General features: G+C 41.0%; 1 protein-coding gene across 1 annotated transcript in view; it reads left to right on the top strand.

Moving 5' to 3' along the window:
• LOC126410784 (uncharacterized) overlaps positions 1-2,400 on the top strand; it is a 69,557-nt gene extending 67,157 nt beyond the window's left edge. Inside the window, exon 5 of the mRNA XM_050081316.1 lies at positions 1,843-2,400. Within this exon, the coding sequence (XP_049937273.1) occupies positions 1,843-2,004 (162 nt within the window). The 3' untranslated portion in view covers positions 2,005-2,400. The remainder of the gene's footprint in view (positions 1-1,842) is intronic.
• Positions 2,401-19,544: the final 17,144 nt, after the last annotated feature.

Here is a 19,544-nt window from a genome sequence, read left to right as displayed (position 1 = left end):
TTGGCAGATCATTCTGTAGAAACGTGATGTATGTTGCAGCTGTTTGGGCCTCTGCAATGAAGTGAGGACCAATGAGGTGGTTGCCAATGATTCCACACCATACATTTACAGTCCACGGTCGCTGTCGCTCTACCTGTCTGAGCCAGCGAGGATTGTCCACGGACCAGTAATGCATGTTCCGTAGATTCACTGCCCCGTGGTTTGTGAAACCCGCTTCATCGGTAAACAGGTAGAACTGCAACGCATTCTGTGTTAATGCCCATTGACAGAATTGCACTCAATGATTAAAGTCATCACCATGTAATTGCTGATGTAGCGACACATGAGACAGGTGAAAGCGGTGACGATGCAGTATGCGCATGACACTACTTTGACTCAGTCCACCGGCTCTCGCATTGTCCCGTGTACTCATGTGTGGGTTCATGGCAACAGCAGCTAACACACCTACTGCACCCGCTTCTCCTGTGACGGGCCTGTTACGGACCTGTTTGCGTGCTACGACGATACCTGTTGCATACAGTTGGCGGTAGATGTTTTGCAATGTGCAGCACGTTGGATTCTCTCTGTCCGGGTACCGTTCTGCATACACCCTGGAGGCTTCAGTTGCATTTTGTCGACACTCGCTATAGAAGAGTATCATCTCCGCCTTTTCAGAGTTCGAATACACCATGGTCACAGTTCCTACAACACTACATTATCACAGACGTCTGGTAACACGGTGTACTATAGTTGGTCTGTGTGCGGAGACTAATGCAGAATAACAATAGCAGCAAGCGCTACATGCGGACACTGCGACAGCTAGACCAAACCACAACAGTGCACTACAGCCACACTCGTAAAGACGGTCGTCATCGTAAACATGTCCCTGCAGATGCTGCTCGCCGACCGTGGCCCGTGTTTGTTACAACACGCAACTGAACGTCGGAGGTTTCAAGTGTCAACTTTAGGTTACAATATCAACGGATGTAATTAACATTTTACAATGCAACAAATGGCACTGATTACGTATTTGTTTATATGTTCAGATGTGCTAACAAAACTAACGTGGTTCCATTAAAAAAAAAAAGTAGGTTTGTGTTACACATACTTCCGTGCATTTTTGTATGGTTTGTATTAAACAATTACACTAGCCCCTCTCCTCATGTTCGGTCTGTGGAATCGGTTAGTCAGTATTTGATGTGGTTTACGAAATATATCCAGCAGTAACGTTAGGTGACTCACCCTGTATAGATTGAATAACATCAGGGATAGGCTCCAACCCTGTCTCACTCCCTTCTCAACCACTGCTTCCCTTTCGTGCCCCTCAACTCTTATAACTGCTATCTGGTTTCTGTACAAATACAATAAGTAATATTTTGTTATTTGCTGTCATTCTCACTGTTGCAATTTTAATGGGCCGGTAGTGCAAATGTAAGTTGGACAAATCATCTTGTTGAAAAATTGCATTATATTCAAAGTTGCCAATGTGACCAAACTCGGCAACAGGCATTGTGTGACTTTGTTGTCTCACATTCTGGTAGCTGACTTGCCACTTCTTTCAGTTTCTGCTATGAGCACTTATTTATACACTAAAGTAAATAGTTCAGAAGTCATTGTGACACAAGTAGCTTTAATCTTTCAATGTGTAGAAGCATAAGTGTAATATGTGATGTGTAAAACCTATTTGGAAGTCAACTCTTACGGGTATGCCAGTATTCATCAGCAGCAGTGTAGGAATTTGTTGTTATTAGATGGTTCACTTTCTAATTTCATTATGGGCATTGAAACATCTGACTTCCTATTTTGAAATGCTTTTTTGTTTTAAAAATTTTACTTTAAAATTTGTGTTATTTTATGTTTCAGAAATTTGCTCTTGCAAGAGATCCTTTCTCAAACAACAACTGGAAAGTGAAGAACACTAAGGGAGTTCTCCGTTGCCCTGGCAATGCACTGGATCAGAGTACATTAGTAATACCCACACTTGACAGTGCAGCTTCTGACATAGCATTACTAGAGCCATCTTGAACATATTGCTGGTCTGAGTGGAACATTCGTTATTACTGTTGAGTGTTATAGCTCAAATTTGATCTACCTGATTTAACAGAGTAACTCTGTCATTAGAGTTAAGTTCTGTACTTGGACAGGAGACCGAATGATGGGTGTGAATACATGTGCTTATGTGTTTCAGTGTATTAATAACTAATTTATGAAGCTTAAAGAAGATAATACTCCCAGAGTTGGGTTTTCATTTATCACTCACACTAAATTATTTTTCTATAATAAAAAAGGAATGGTTGTACTTCTTTAAGTAGCCTGTGTGTGAAAAAATTGTAGAATATGTAAATTAAAAACCAGTATTGTATTCCTTGTAAATGAAGCTACATATCCAAACCACATTGGATAATAAACACTGAGTGAATGCTGATGTTTTATCAGTAACTGTTATAACCTAATCACAATTGTAATACACCTGCAATAACAAAACCTCTGGTGATACGAGTTTTCAGTTTCCTTCTGCCACTCATCATGACATTATTTCCCTCCCATTTCCACACTTCTGTGAATCTGCACCATCCAAGCGCAAAGTTTATGCATCTATTTCTGCTCCTTTCTCAAAACACTTACCAAGTGGGGTGATGCAGAGGTTTGTACACTTGACTCTCATACAGGAGGATGACAACTGGAATCCCTATCCAGCCCTCCAGATTGAGGTTTTCCGTGATTTCCCTAAATCAATCTAGGCAAATACTGGGATGATTCCTTTGGGGGAAACACACATCTGATTTCCCTCCCGCAACCTTTTGTTGTCTGAGCATCTGCTACATCTCTTATGACTATACTATCAATGGGACATTGAATGCTAATCTTCCTTCTTTTGCAAAATACTTTTACTGTGCAGCAACAATATACTCCATATTATCTCTAAAATTGATACAATTGCAGTGGAAGAGCTGTAACCACTCCCAGTACCATCTGAGGAGGAAGCTTTCCAAACTACTGACTTCCTATGCCCACCAGATAAGACTATTGCCCACCAAAGAGCCCATCACTTTCGTCCAACCTGTCCATCAGTGCCACATAGCTGATATACTCCATTAGTTGCACATGCTTTAAAAACACTACTCCCAAATACTCTGCAGATTCCTCAACCTGTCTTCCAAAAACATGACGTTGGAAGTAAAAGGCCTTCCAAAATGTCTCACCTTTAATCCCAAACATAGATCCAACTGCACTAGACTTGTCAAAGAGCTAATTACATTCCAGGTAAGCATTTTTTCGCCACCCAGCCTACTGACAACAGCCAGATTGCCGACCTCTTATCTGGTCAATCAGTTTGAATGGAAATGTTCAAGATTGTAGTATTTGAATCCTGTATAGGGATTGCGCAATATCATGACATTATTGCTGCACCCATTTCTTACTGTTGCTTGTGGCTTCTAAAAATATATGTGTTATTTCATTACTCATTTAAATAATTGGTCATAGGTCTAATGCTAGGCATGTAAGATCATTACTTAATATAGTGATGGAAAGCCCATGATGGGAAAAGTTAACAATAATTAGAAAATGTAACTTCTTTCCTACAGACAAATGATGTATGGCACATGCAACAGATTACAGTATACCCTTTTTTTTCCAGTGTAAGTGCATAGACTATCCCACGTACAGACAGCTGAACACATACATCCACACCAACAGCAATTCAACTTGGTGGTAATGATGATATAGCAAATTTGGAATGATAGCGGAAAAAGTTGATATGTACGAGGGTGCTTTGAAAAGTTCTCGGAATCACCACAATAGGTCAGAGTGCAACAAGTTGTTCATGTGATATTCATTGGACCATTGCCTATAAACACATGCCCCGTCAGCGTCCTTGGAAGAGAGCTGTGGTGGTGGCATGGCTCTGTTGTTCCCACGTAGTGATTTGCGAAGATGGAAAACATCGAGATTTGCGCACTTGTAAAGAAAGGTATGAAAGCAAAGGACATTGATGCCGATTCCCAGAACACAATGAGGGACTCTGCTACTTCATACTCAACTGTTGCCAAGTGGACAAATGAATTTAAATTTGGTTGGAAGAACTTATTTATTTCATTAACAGTACAGAGTAACCCACCGCCTTGAAATGTAAGGTGGGTCGGATGCTTATGAATCTAATAGCAAAGACTTCTCATTGTTACATTCTTATTGGTATTCAGTTGTTAATGCTTTTTTAAAAATAATATAAAGAATATAATATATAGAGATTTCTCTGAGGTTACATCGAATTGAATGCTTAACAATTGTTAAAATGGTTCCATATAATTTGTTACTACCTAGTTGATGAGAATATAATTTATATAATGCAAATGTCAAAGAAGGGAAAAAAAAGTAACACAATGATCGTGGTTAAGAATAATTTGTAGTATATAGAGGGAAGTGATATGCTGTATTTGGACGAGTAATACAGTATAAGTAGCATGTTGGTTGATAATGGCCTATTTCTACCTATTTCAGAGGAGAAGGTCTCGGTACAACCCTGAGGTATTCTCATCTGAAATGGTTTGTGCTAATTTATATTTACACAGATTATGAAGATTAAATGCTGATTGAGCACTTCATACATGGAATACATGAATTTTAGCTTCACATGATAAATACACTTATATTTGTAACTTGTTAGTTGAAATAGAATATAGTTCATTGCTACTTGAATGCATTATTCCTTAAACAACTTAATACATTTCTGATATATAAAATTCATTGATTACAGCTTTGAATAGAGAAGAGAATATACCTCTGTCTGCACACAAAAAGATGAGCAATACATTACTGCTTGTGTGCAGTATACTTTAAACACTATGCAGGATGTCATTGGGGAGGAGGAGCCTCGGAATAAAAGTTCTTTGAGCCTTCTCCTCCCAAGCAACATTACCTTATTACTAGTCTTAGTATGTGGTGCTGCTGTTTATTTGTTTTATGATTGTGACCGTGTTGTGGCATGCAGTGTCATGCATTGTTGGTTTAGGTCCCTTACATGTTGATCCCTTCTGAGTCATGAGAGCTTAGATGATGATCCGTGAAGTGCTCGGCCAAGATGTATCACTACTCCAGAAATCATTGCAAAAGTATACAAAATGGTCATGGAGGATTGCTGATTGAAAGTGTGTGAAATTGCTCACACTTGCCACATGTCATCTGAAAGGGTATATCACATTTTAACTGAAGAATTAGAAATGAAAAAATTATCTGCAAGATGGGTGCCACTACTCTTGACACTGGATCAAAAACGTGTGAGAATGTTTAGGAGAAACGAACAAGATTTTTTTGTGCTGGTTTGTGACTTCAGGTGAAACTAGGGTGTACCACTATACCCCAGAGGCAAAACAGCAGTGGAAACATGCTGAATCTCTACCACCAAAGAAAGCAAAGACACTTCCTTCAGCTGGAAAGGTCATGGCATCAGTGTTCTGGGATGCGAAGTGGGTCCTGTTTGTAGATAATCTCCCCACTGGGCAAACAATTACTGGAGACTACTATGCTAATCTCCTGGACAAATTGCAACAAAAGGTATGCGAAAAATGGCCAGGTTTAGCAAGGAAGAAAGCCATCTTCCATCAAGAAATGCGCACCCACACATGTGCTGTCGCCATGGCAGAATTACACGAACTAAGGTAGGAATTGTTGGTACCACACCTGCCTTATTCACCTGATATGGCTCTGTCACAGGAAGATTCACTTCAAACAAAGAACTGATAGCTGGAGTTGACAACTATTTTGCAGGCCTGGAGGAAACTTGGTTTCGACATGGGATCAAGGCACTGGAACATTGTTAGACCAAGTGAATTAATCTACATGGAGACTACATTGAAAAAGAAAAAAGTTTCAGTGATGTAAGTACTTTTTTTTTTCTATTCCGTTGCGAGAGCTTTTCAAACCACCCTCGTAATTTGCTTTAGCTCTTGCTCAAGATCTCTCTAGAATTCTAGAGAAAGTGAGTGATGAACAGTCATGCAAAGAAATACCTTGCAGATCTATTGATTTTGATTTAAAATATTTGTCCCAATTGCAGCTGATCTAGTATGTGAAAAGACTGAAGTGTCTGCATATACACCTCATTCTAATAGAGAAACAGAGAGAATTGGAAATGAATTACAGAATCTAAGTATCAATAAAATAATTAAGGAGTTAAATGATTTACAGTTGTCATATAAAAGATACGAGAAAGTTAACATAATATATTGAAAGTAGTTTGCGGTACTATCGACATAGCTACAAATGAATTTGTATGTTGCAGCAGGTGTATAAGAATGCGTGGTGATCAAAAACCTGATTAGGAGAAATATTTGAACTCTAATGAAGACATTGTGCGTAAAGGAAGTTTGGAAATTATGGTTAATAGTCGTTATTCTGAGACTCATATTGATTTTAAGCATTGCTATAACAGCTGTATGTACTTGAACGAGTGTTCTGCTTAACAGTTAAGTTATGAATACATTGTATGTAAGCTACAGGGTCTATACGACTCGGGAAAAACCCTGGGAATTTTTTAGAATTCCAGGAATTTTTCATTGATTTACTTTTCAGTTAATTTTTTGTTATTTTGACTGGTAAGGATCGATACTCTAACAATGTCTATTTCTGTATCCCACTACTGCAGAGTGATACTGCAGCAACAAAACATGAACGAGAGAATAAAACTTAAATTTCAAAGGAAGTGTGCCACATAAATACACACAGAGCTCGTACAAGTGTCTGCCAACAGCAAAGTGTGTGAAAGGCTTTAGGAAGACTATGCAATGCTCCTTAACAACAAATTATCTTCGATGAGTGTGACATCACAACTGTCTACATTAGATACATTTAAGCAGTTACGAGGAGGCTCATGCGCATGCGCAGTTGAGTCGCGTATGAGTAGTACCTTCTCCTGCTTCTGGCTACAGAAATGTCACTGTTGACTGTGTAAGCTGCAAATCGGGTATCTGAACCGGGCGGCAATTTCATATTCTTGAGGAAAAAAACCTTGTTTCACAAAGCGCCTAGCATCTACCGCTCGTTGGTCTATTGATGATTATGATGATTTTGAAACTTATTCCTATTGGTTTTTGAACACAATTCCAAGTTGATTTCTGAATGAATTATAAGATGATATTTGAATGCATGCGTACATGATGTCTCTGCCAGGGGAATCCATCTAGAAATAATCTTTCCTGCAGACAAAAGAGGACGGGGCTATACGAGCTGAGCGGAATGAAGCCGAACGGGTTAATGCCAACTGCTGTTTGCTCATGTGATTGATCAGCGTTTTTATAATGACTAGCGAAGTCCGTAGATTCAGGCTACCAGAGTGGAAATAAACGACTAACAGTAATAACAGGTAAGAAAGATTACGTATTATCTTCTCGGTGCATGCAAGAAAATGAAATTTTGACAGAAAATTTTTGGCCAGATCGATACCTAGAAAGGGAAAGTAGTACAGTCCCCGGCTAGCAGCCACTTAAGTTCTATTCTGGGAATAGCACGGAAAACGCGTTGTACGAACTCGTAATAACGCCTAACCGGAGAATAATCTCTGGATAACTAAATCGGTGACAGTAGAGTTAATTGTAGAATGAGTTTTGTCAGTGGTAGGAACAGTTACACAATTAGTGATGAGAAGATTGATTGTTAGAACGAGGAAGGAGAAAAAACGGGGACATCATACAAATTATGGAAGAAAATGACGATTCCAAATTTATTCAAATATTTCATACTACTACTTTTCGATCTCATGCTTGAGAAACTGGGGTATATGAATGAAATGTGAGACTATTTCCTAACATAAACCTTTTTGCTTGTAGTAGGCTGAATAGGCATTTCATATTGGTACTTTGCTAATTATATTCTGTAGTATTATAAAAATGACTATTATTGCCAAAACAGTCTCACGTATTTGGTGTGTGTTACAATTGCTGCAATATTAGAATGGCCTATTTTCTTTTATCTAGTAGACAGTGAAAAAATAGACGTAATTAGATCGAGAAACCACGCCACAAATACTATTTGTATTAATAGCTTTTTGAGTATTAGCTAACGATATTTCGATTTTTCGTATAGCAAAACGTTTGATGAATTTTGATGGGGTAATAGATTCTTTCGCAGTAAAGAAAGCACGCCATGTAAAGCTGTAGCAAGATTAGACAGAAAAAAATGCTAGGAGCTAAGGACTGAATAAATGTGTGTTGTTTTGCTTGTGTCGTGTCTGTACTGGTTTTATGTATCCAACATGTAATTTTGTAACACAGAACTGCAAGTTATTAGCTAAAAGGCAATAAAGAGTCCAAATTTTCTGAAGAGTTCTTCCGGTTTCAAATAATCCCATCCAGTATTAATTGCGAGGGTGTTTTATTAAAGAGGGACAGGATGTCAAACTGGCCAACTGGGAGAAGGAGAGGCACCAAATGACGTTTTAATTTCCGCTGTCCCGAATATAGTTTGATGGCATCCTTTAAAAATATACACATTTGAGTTCCACGGTGTAAAATACAGTGACGTACGGTAGAAGAATGCTGTGTGAAGAGGCGCAGCATTGCACTTTGCCACATTTAAGACCAAATAACACTTCTTACATTTCCTCCAGGCAGGTTATATGTTTTATGCATCAGACTGTTCAGAAAGATGTGCGCTACAAAATGAACATATTTTTGAAAAGTCCTTTTTTTTTTTTTTTAATTTTTGACGTATTATCTCAAACGTTCTAGGGAGGCGGGCAGAAGTGTGGACGGCCACCATCTAGTATTGCCCTGGTTCGAAATATTGTAGATCCGGGGCTATTGCACAGAGCAGGTGTCTCCACGTGATCCATGTTTACATTTAGTGATTTTGCTGTTTCCTCTTTAAACTTTTAACTTCCTACACTTTGAGAGCAACGGGATAGAACGACTAATGCATACACAATGAGAGAATTATACAGGATGTTACAAAACAGTACCTACAAACTCTGAGGGCTTGTAGAGGATATTGTGAGGAACACATTGAGTATAGGAACGTGCGTCAGGAAACGTCATCCATTGACACTGCAGAGCTTCGAAGATATAGCACTGGCGTCTGCCGCTAGGCCACACCTTGAGCAGCAAATGTGGCTTTGTAAAATGACAGACCACAGGCAGGATGTCTCACAATGTTTGTTGTTCAGTGATTGAGACTGACTGCCACGATCGCCGTCAAAAGAGAAGACGGAGCTAGCTGCTGCATAGACAGGCTTGTCCCTGTGAATACTTGGCTCTGTTGCCTCAGTGGATGATGGCTTTAGACACAGATTTTGATCTTCAGTTTATTTTTCTCTTGTATACCAAAAGCACTGGAAATTTTGGAGGGTTCTATGAGAAAAATAAACTGTGGACGGAAACCTGCATCGAAAACCATCATCCATTGACACAACAGAGTAAAGTATTCATAGGAGACAAGGTGTGTCTTTACAGCAGGTAGCTCCATCTTCTCCACTGCTGATCGTGGCAACCAGTTGCAATCACGGAAAAACATACAACACTGTGAGACATTCCACCTGTGGTCAGTCAGCATACAAAGCCGTTTGTTGCCGTAGGGGTGGTCTATTGACAGGCACCAGTGCCTATAATATGTGCGTATGTCCAGTGATTACCGAAAGTGTTAAGAGTATGGCTTGTAAAGTCTGATTTCTCAAAGAAATATAGTTGGTTAAATGAAATATGGATAATTAGACTAAAAGAGCTATTGGACTGCAGGTTGTAGTAATGAGAAACTCATGAGATAAAGTAAAGAGGTATTGTAAAATTGTTTAATGATACACGTTGAGAAGAGCAGTTTCTTGTCAGAGGTTCCATAGTCATAGTAAGAGAATGATAGCCTGGTAAAGACAGCTAATCAAAGTGAAGTTAAGGTAAATACATGCCTGTGATTGATGATATGTGAATTCACTGTGGAGTATTCCATACATAACACACATAACTGCACCTCATTTGTAATAAAAATACTCATTCATATCTGTGATTATGCCTCAAAGAAACCCAACACAGGCTGTCAGAAAATTTAATTAAGAATGTTAAAACTAGTTTTGAAATTTTAAGTGTTCATTGTTTTTTGGTGAAATACAGTAGTGGTGAAATCTGGTTATGTGGAGGAATCTGTACTATAATGTATCACTTTGGTAAAGAAAGGTATTGCACAAGCATTTACTGAACCAAGAAATGATGATTGCCACCATAAAAGATTTGTTTGAGCAGTGAATTAGAACAGTTCAAATGTGTGTCATTTATGTGCATGCATTCTGGAGTGGATGGAAGCAGCGTATCTGCAAGCTCGAATGACAATAGAAATCTTACCAAGTTTGCAGTACCACTGGTTGAGTGGCTTATTCCATATCTTCCAGTCCTGCCTTGAAGATAAAATCTGAGCCATTGAAGAAAAGTGGCCGTGACAACGCCAATGACTTCACAAGGACAAGGGAAAAAGTTATTTATGTATTCAGTTGGAATTTGTCAACTAAGACAGACCGTTTTGGATACAGTCAGTAATGTATTTGTGATATTTCAAATAATGAATGAATTTTGTTACGCACAGTCACTGTGGATAAAAGTGCAATATATGACATGTTTTTGAGAAGCACCGTATTTATTTCAGGATTTTGGATACAGGGTTGTACCCTTAACTTCTGGCAATAACTGCAGCACTTTGAGAAACAAAGTCCAATCAGGAGATACTGGCGAGGGTGAAGAAATGAGGTGAGCTAATGAATAATAATAGGAAGTGTACATCCCCAATCAATATTGCGATAAAAAAGCAGCGGAACGTCACAAACCATTTAGGAATAGACAATGTGTTCCACAATTCCTATAAGAGGCTTCTAGGGATTGTAGAGAGCTTGTATTGTATTGTATTGTATTGTATTGTATTGTATGGGACTGGGGACCTAGAAACGCTGTAGCCCGAAGTAGTACACAACCCCACAGCAGTCCACTCATCCCACCACCGCCCCACACCAAATCCAGGGTTATTGTGCAGTTTGGCCCCCAGTGGACCCCCAGAACATTTTACACCAGAAGAGAGTAACCCCAATGTTTGCGTGGTAGAGTAATTATGGTGTACACTTTCGTGGAGAAAGTGTTTGCGCAGTGATCGCCGACATAGTGTAACTGAGGCGGAATAAGTGGAACCAGCCTGCATTCGCCAAGGCAGATGGAAAACTGCCTTAAAAACCATCCACAGACTGGCTGGCACATCGGACCTCAACACTAATCTGCTGGGCACCGGCACACCTTCCCACCCGGAATGTAGAGGGCTTAGTAGATAAAGTTTTTATAAGGGACCGATGTCCAGACATATACCATTTGGATATTGGATCACTTTCCAATCTCCCATTTCACAGTATGCACACAGCAGAGACAATAAGCTCTGATCCACATGATTTACAGGAGCCCAAAGCGTGGGCAGTGTTTTGAGTGCTCTTCTTCAGATTCTCACCCACTTGATGAAGGACGTTCACTTCAAAGTCAAGAGAGCTATGCATCTGAGGAGTACCACAATCAACACTCCTAGTAGTGAACATACAACTTGAGCACCAGTGTTGTTGTAGCTGGACAAAAATAGTATGTGATATTGTAATTACAAAAGGGAGTGATGATACCACCCTCTTCTTAGTTTTAGTGCATACTGTGAAGTGATCCAAGTTTTAAACTTACTTTATACCCAAATGGTACATTTCTGGACATAGGTTCCTCATAAAACTTTATTTAGTAAATTCCTTCCCTAAACCATAATAGAAATTGTGATACACCTCACGAGTAGTCATCAGGAACCTGTATACTTCAGTAGAAACTTTCATGTAAATGCAACATAAACGATAATAATGTAACTGTTTATACAGGGATGTGGATGCTGGTATCAGTAATGAAAACCTACCCTTCCTAGCAATAAGATGCAATTTTGTTGCATTTCTGAGTATAATGTCAGTGTGTTGCATCGCAGCAGTCAACACAGTTGTGGAAGTTGGCCGATAGAAGCCCAGCGTCAGACATTTCAAGAATCCCTAGTGGGAAAGCTGTGACATTTGTGTCACATAGCAAAAGTGTTCATTTTTATCTCTTCTAAAAACTGTAAAAATGTGTGTGTGCGTAGGTTTTTCACACCCACTATTTGAAAATAAGGGAAGGGTTCCTTCCACATATTTCACATTCAAGAAATACCTATTAAAGTATGGAGTGAATGGTGCTAGAACTAGACCATAGGAGCAGTTTACATGCTTAGCTGCTGGTTATCTTGGTCTGTAGTTGTCACAGTGTTGAGGCCATTGCTATTAAAACGTCATGAGCAAATGTACCGTCTTGGTATGACTGGGATTTGTATGGCACATCGGCTGAGGCCTAGAAAACAAAAGCAAAATGTAAATGTATGAGAAACTATGTTATGAATTTTAATTGTGATTACACCAGCATCTTAGGGAGTGAAAGGTGCGTGCTGTATCCACACTCGGAGCGGTGGCTGCTGGGAGTGAACATACAGGCATTTGCCATATGCAGTTGCTTCCATTAGACACTGCACCGAATGTCAACTTTGTTTGCACATTTAATACACAATCCATTAAATGGTACAGTTTAACGCTGCCTGTGCTAAAAAAAAGGCATAATTAAAATCATTATTGAAAATCAGAGAAATAATACTGAATCTTTTCCTCCATGTCTGCAACTGTATCACGACTCTCTCTAACATAATACAGATGTTATTGTGGGACTGCAATTGCGGGTTTGATTGCTCATTCCATTTGGTCATAACTGCCATTGCTCCCTGCCGCCGTTGGATAAGCAGCTGCAGCAGCAAGTCGTATACCCCTAGCTTACTTATTTGTTACATAGTTTAATTCTTAATTTCTTTGCACGTTTTTGGGTACTTGCATTGTTTAATTCATAAATTTCGGGCGTATTATAGTATTTGAGAGTTGTAGCATCGCGCTTTAGTACCTGAATAGTGTAAATTCGCGTAGTCATCTGTCTTCTGTTTTTGTTTTGAACGGCCAGTGTCGGTTGGTCACAGCCAGTGTGCTCCCTGCCGCCGTTGGATGAGCAGCTGCAGCAGCAAGTCATATACCCCTAGCTTACTTATTTGTTACATAGTTTAATTCTTAATTTCTTTGCGTGTTTTTGGGTACTTCCATTGTTTAATTCATAAATTTCGGGCGTATTATAGTATTTGAGAGTTGTAGCGTCGCGCTTTAGTGTTTACTTCGTAGATTCTTACTTAAATTGCGTGTGAGTTTCGTATAGGAGGTGTAATTTCGAGATTTAGTTACTGTAATCGTAAATTCAGGCAGATTGTAGCGTAGTCGTTAGGTATTTATACAGGTTAGTTAATACATTCTTTGTGTGTTTCCCTTGCGTTATCTAGGCACGGACTCGTGTTTCAGTAACTGTTGTTCAACATCGATTAGAATGGACAGGGACTGTGATTGCTGTGTTCGGATGAGGGCTGAGTTGGCATCCCTTCGCTCACAGCTGCAAGTGGCGCTGACTTCGGTCGCGCAGCTTGAGGCTGTTGCCAATGGGCACCACCGTGGGGAGGCGGACTTTGGTATCACGGGGATGTCAACCTCGTCCCGTCTGTCCCCAGATCGGTCTGCCGCTGTGGTTGCCCCGGTTGCTGCCCACAGTGGGGCTGAGCCCTCGCCTGTGGTTGATTGGGAGGTCATTCCAAGGCGTGGCAGGCAGCGAAAGACGTCCCCGGAGGCTGATCAGAAAGCCTCCCTGCTGCGTCTGACAAACAGGTTTCAGGTACTGTCTCTGGCTGAGCCAGATGCAGCTGCCTGCCCTGTTTCAGAGGATGATTCTCAGCCTTCAAGGTCCGGGCAATCGCAGAGGGTGGGCGTATTGGTAGTTGGGAGCTCCAATGTTAGGCGCGTAATTGGGCCCCTTAGGGATATGGCGGCTAAGGAGGGGAAGAAATTCAGTGTGCATTCCGGGTGGAGTCATTCCTGATGTGGAAAGGGTCCTTCCGGATGCCATGAAGAGCACAGGGTGCAGCCAGCTGCAGGTGGTGGCACATGTCGGCACTAATGACGTGTGTCGCTTTGGATCTGATGAAATTCTCTCTGGATTCCAGGGGCTATCTGATTTGGTGAAGGCTGCCGGTCTTGCCTACGAGATGAAGGCAGAGCTCACCATCTGCAGCATCGTTGACAGAACTGACTGTGGACCTTTGGTGCAGAGCCGGGTGGAGGGTCTGAATCAGAGGCTCAGACGGTTTTGCGACCGTGTTGGCTGCAGATTCCTTGACTTGCGCCATAGGGTGGTGGGGTTTCGGGTTCCGCTGAATAGGTCAGGAGGTCACTACACTCAGCTGGCGACTACACGGGTAGCGGAGGCTGTGTGGCGTGGACTGGGCTGTTTTTTAGGTTAGAAAGCCTCGGGAAAGTACGGGGTGGGCTGCAATCTCAAAGGGTGCATGGCACATACAGGACGTGCTTGGATCAAGGAACAGTCGGAATTGTAGTTGTAAACTGTTGTAGTTGTGCTGGGAAAGTCCCTGAGCTTCGAGCGCTAATAGAAAGCACAGAAGCTGAAATCGTTATAGGTACAGAAAGCTGGCTAAAGCCTGAAATAAGTTCTGCAGAAATTTTTACCAAGTCTCAGACAGTGTTAAGGAAAGATAGATTAGGCAGAACTGGTGGTGGAGTGTTTGTGTCTGTCAGTAGTGGTTTATCTTGTAGTGAAGTCGAAGTAGATACTCCATGCGAATTGGTATGGGTGGAGGTTATACTTAACAGCCGAACTAAGTTAATAATTGGCTCTTTCTACCGACCCCCAGACTACGATGATATAGTTGGTGAACAGTTCAGAGAAAATTTGAGTCTCGTAACAAATAAATACCCCACTCATATGGTTATAGTTTGTGGGGCCTTAAACCTTCCCTCGATATGTTGGCAAAAATACTTGTTCAAAACCGGTGGTAGGCAGAAAACACCTTCCGAGATTGTCCTAAATGCTTTCTCCGAAAATTATTTCGAGCAGTTAGTCCACGAACCCACGCGAATTGTAAATGGTTGCGAAAACACACTTGACCTCTTAGCCACAAACAATCCAGAGCTGATAGAGAGCATCATGACTGATACAGAGATTAGTGATCACAAGGTCGTTGTAGCTAGGCTCAATACTGTTTCTTCCAAATCCACCAGAAACAAATGCAAAATAATTTTACTTAAAAAAGTGGATAAAGTGTCACTAGAAGCCTTCCTAAGAGACAATCTCCATTCCTTCCGAACTGACTAAGCAAATGTAGATGGGATGTGGCTCAAATTCAAAGATATAGTAGCAACAGCAATTGAGAGATTCATACCTCATAAATTTGTAAGAGATGGAACTGATCCCCCGTGGTACACAAAAAAGGTCCGAACGCTGTTGCAGAGGCAATGGGAAAAGCATGGGAAGTTCAGAAGAACGCAAAATCCCGAAGATTGGCTAAAATTTACAGACGCGCAAAATATGGCACGGACTTCATTGCGAGATGCCTTTAATAGGTTCCACAACAAAACATTGTCTCGAAATTTGGTAGAAAATCCGAAGAAATTCTGGTCGTATGTAAAGTACACAAGCAGCAAGACGCAGTCAATACCTTCGCTGCGCAGTGCCGATGGTACTGTTACCGACGACTGTGCTGCTAAAGCGGAGTTATTGAACGCAGTTTTCCGAAATTCCTTCACCAGGGAAGACGAATGGAATATTCCAGAATTTGAAACACGAACAGCTGCTAGCATGAATTTCTTAAAAGTAGATACCTTAGGGGTTGCAAAGCAACTCAAATCGCTTGATACGGGCAAGTCTTCAGGTCCAGATTGTATACCGATTAGGTTCCTTTCAGATTATGCTGATACAATAGCTCCCTACTTAGCAATCATATACAACCGCTCGCTCACCGATAGATCTGTACCTACAGATTGGAAAATTGCACAGGTCGCACCAGTGTTAAAGAAGGGTAGTAGGAGTAATCCATCGAACTACAGACCTATATCATTGACGTCGGTTTGCAGTAGAATTTTGGAGCACATACTGTATTCAAATATTATGAATCACCTCGAAGGGAACGATCTATTGATACGTAATCAGCATGGTTTCAGAAAACATCGTTCTTGTGCAACACAGGCAGCTCTTTATTCGCACGAAGTAATGGCCGCTATCGACAGGGGATCTCAAGTTGATTCCATATTTCTAGATTTCCGGAAAGCTTTTGACACCGTTCCTCACAAGTGACTTCTAATCAAGCTGCTGGCCTGTGGGGTATCGTCTCAGTAGTGGAACTGGATTCGTGATTTCCTGCCAGGAAGGTTGCAGTTCGTAGTAATAGACGGCAAATCATTGAGTAAAACTGAAGTGATATCAGGTGCTCCCCAGGGAAGCGTCCTGAGACCTCTGCTGTTCCTGGTCTATATAAATGACCTGGGTGACAATCTGAGCAGTTCTCTTAGGTTGTTAGCAGATGATGCTGTAATTTACCATCTAGTAAGGTCATCCGACGACCAGTATCAGTTGCAAAGTGATTTAGAAAAGATTGCTGTATGGTGTGGCAGGTGGCAGTTGACGCTAAATAACGAAAAGTGTGAGGTGATCCACATGAGTTCCAAAAGAAATCCGTTGGAATTCGGTTACTCGATAAATAGTACAATTCTCAAGGGTGTTAAAATTACGAACAACTTCAGCTGGAAAGACCACATAGATAATATTGTGGGAAAGGCGAGCCAAAGGTTGCGTTTCATTAGCAGGACACCTAGAAGATGCAACAAGTCCACTAAAGAGACAGCTTACACTACACTCATTCGTCGTCTGTTAGAATATTGCTGCGCGGTGTGGGATCCTTACCAGGTGGGATTGACGGAAGACATCGAAAGGGTGCAAAAAAAGGGCAGCTCGTTTTGTATTATCACGTAATAGGGGAGAGAGTGTGGCAGATATGATACGCGAATTGGGATGGAAGTCATTAAAGCAAAGACTTTTTCGTCGTGGCGAGATCTATTTACTAAATTTCAGTCACCAACTTTCTCTTCTGAATGCGAAAATATTTTGTTGAGCCCAACCTACATAGGTAGGAATGATCATCAAAATAAAATAAGAGAAATCAGAACTCGAACAGAAAGGTTTAGGTGTTCGTTTTTCCCTGGTTTCTCTGATATTCACTTAAATGTGGGATCGACAGCGGTGTGCTTTAGGCCCTTATGGATCTCAGCACCTCATTTGTATTTTAGTCATGTGACCATGTTGGTAGACACCACTATTTGAATTTAAACATTTTTACAAACGTCACTGTGTTTGGAGTTGGTTGTTTACTGTGCAAGAATTGGCTTTCATGTGCAATGGTTCAGGGATTCCGGACTGGAGCAGATTCGTTTGCCACGAAGACCTAGGCTGTAGGGAAGGGACCGTTTGATGTGGAATGGGTGGCAGCTGCCACACTGCAGCTGGCAAACAAATCTGCTCCAGTCCGGAATCCCTGAACCATTACACCAACAACCTAACAACAGCTTTCGCATCCCGCAACTACCCTCCCGACCTGGTACAGAAGCAAATAACCAGAGCCACTTCCTCATCCCCTCAAACCCAGAATCCCCCACAGAAGAACCACAAAAGTGCCCCACTTGTGACAGGATACTTTCCGGGACTGGACCAGACTCTGAATGTGGCTCTCTAGCAGGGATACGACTTCCTCAAATCCTGCCCTGAAATGAGATCCATCCTTCATGAAATCCTCCCCACTCCACCAAGAGTGTCTTTCCGCCGTCCACCTAACCTTCGTAACCTGTTAGTTCATCCCTATGAAATCCCCAAACCACCTTCCCTACCCTCTGGCTCCTATCCGTGTAACCGCCCCCGGTGTAAAACCTGTCCCATGCACCCTCCCACCACCACCTACTCCAGTCCTGTAACCCGGAAGGTGTACACGATCAAAGGCAGAGCCACATGTGAAAGCACCCACGTGTTTTACCTACTGACCTGCCTACACGGTGAAGCTTTCTATGTGGGAATGACCAGCAACAAACTGTCCATTCGCATGAATGGACACAGGCAGACAGTGTTTGTTGGTAATGAGGATCATCCTGTGGCTAAACATGCCTTGGTGCACAGCCAGCACATCTTGGCACAGTGTTACACCGTCCGCTAATTTCAAGTTGCCGCCACTCATACCTCACCTGTCATTCAACATCATCTTTGCCTCTGCACTTCCGCCTCGACTGACATCTCTGCCCAAACTCTTTGTCTTTAAATATGTCTGCTTGTGTCTGTATATGTGTGGATGGATATGTGTGTGTGTGCACGAGTGTATACGTGTCTTTTTTTCCCCCTAAGGTAAGTCTTTCCGCTCCCGGGATTGGAATGACTCCTTACCCTCTCCCTTAAAACCCACTTCCTTTCGTCTTCCCCTCTCCTTCCCTCTTTACTGATGAGGCAACAGTTTGTTGCGAAAGCTTGAATTTTGTGTGTATGTTTGTGTGTCTATCGACCTGCCAGCGCTTTCGTTCGGTAAGTCACCTCATCTTTGTTTTTATATATCATCTTTGTTTTTAGACATGTTAAATAATTTAGTTAGATGTGAATGTGTTGATGTGGACTTCTTTAGCTAGAAATTTGCTATTTTATCTTTTCCAGGGGCTTTCCAATTTTGAGTAGAATTAATTGCTTGGGTGACTTCATGTTGCAAAATTATCACTTCAGGCATTTGTGGTATCATCTTGTATGTGTCTGTTTCTGCTTGTATTCACCGTGCATGCCTGTTATGTTGTACCGGGTTTGACCATATGTTGCTCCAGAAGTGTTCCATGTCTGTTATGTTTGGTGGATTGTCTGTTTTAATGTGTGTGTTATCTATTGTCTGGTAAAATTTCTTTTGGTTTGTGTTGAATGTTTGGTTTTGTTTCCTTCTATTTTCACTTTTTTTGTATCTTCTAAGTCGTTTGGCCAATGCTTGTAATTTCTGCTTCTTTTCATCTAATTGCTCTATCACTTCTTGTTGTAAGATTTTACCTAACATTTTTCGTTTTTTTCCGACATTTCATTTCTTATAAATTGTGTTCACTGTCCGATGTCTTTTCTCAGTTTTTCTATTCTGATCTGTAGCCTGTGTTGCCATGCTGGTTTTGTGGGTTTCTTCTGTGTGTTGGTTGGTTCTGATCTCTGCCTAGTGTGTATATTTAGTGTAGTGAGTGCTCCTATATAAACCAATAGTTGTAACTCTTCCATAATTGTGTTTTCATTTATTTTGTTGTGTATGATTGAGTTAATAGTTTTTATTGTTGTCTTGACTTATGGGTTATTTGGTGGTCTATGCAAGAATGGTCTAATGTCTGTATTTGTGTCTTTGTATTCTATATATGTCAGCTGAAATTTTTCTTCTATATCTAACATGTGAGTCACTTTGTGTTCTATTTGTGCTTGTTCTGGTGGCTGTCTTAAGATTTCGTTTTCCTCTGATTGTTTAATTGATGCGTGTAGTCCTTTGTTTGTTTGCTCTGGGATGTTTGAGTCCATTACTGTATTTTCTTCTTCTTCTGATTGCACATTATTTTGTTCCAGTATTTGTTGGACTTGTTGTTT

Source organism: Schistocerca serialis, chromosome 1, assembly GCF_023864345.2.
Source record: "Schistocerca serialis cubense isolate TAMUIC-IGC-003099 chromosome 1, iqSchSeri2.2, whole genome shotgun sequence".
NCBI classification, from domain to species: domain Eukaryota; kingdom Metazoa; phylum Arthropoda; class Insecta; order Orthoptera; family Acrididae; genus Schistocerca; species Schistocerca serialis.
Note: the sequence above shows the minus strand (reverse complement) of the source record. Positions and strands in the feature narration are given on the sequence as shown.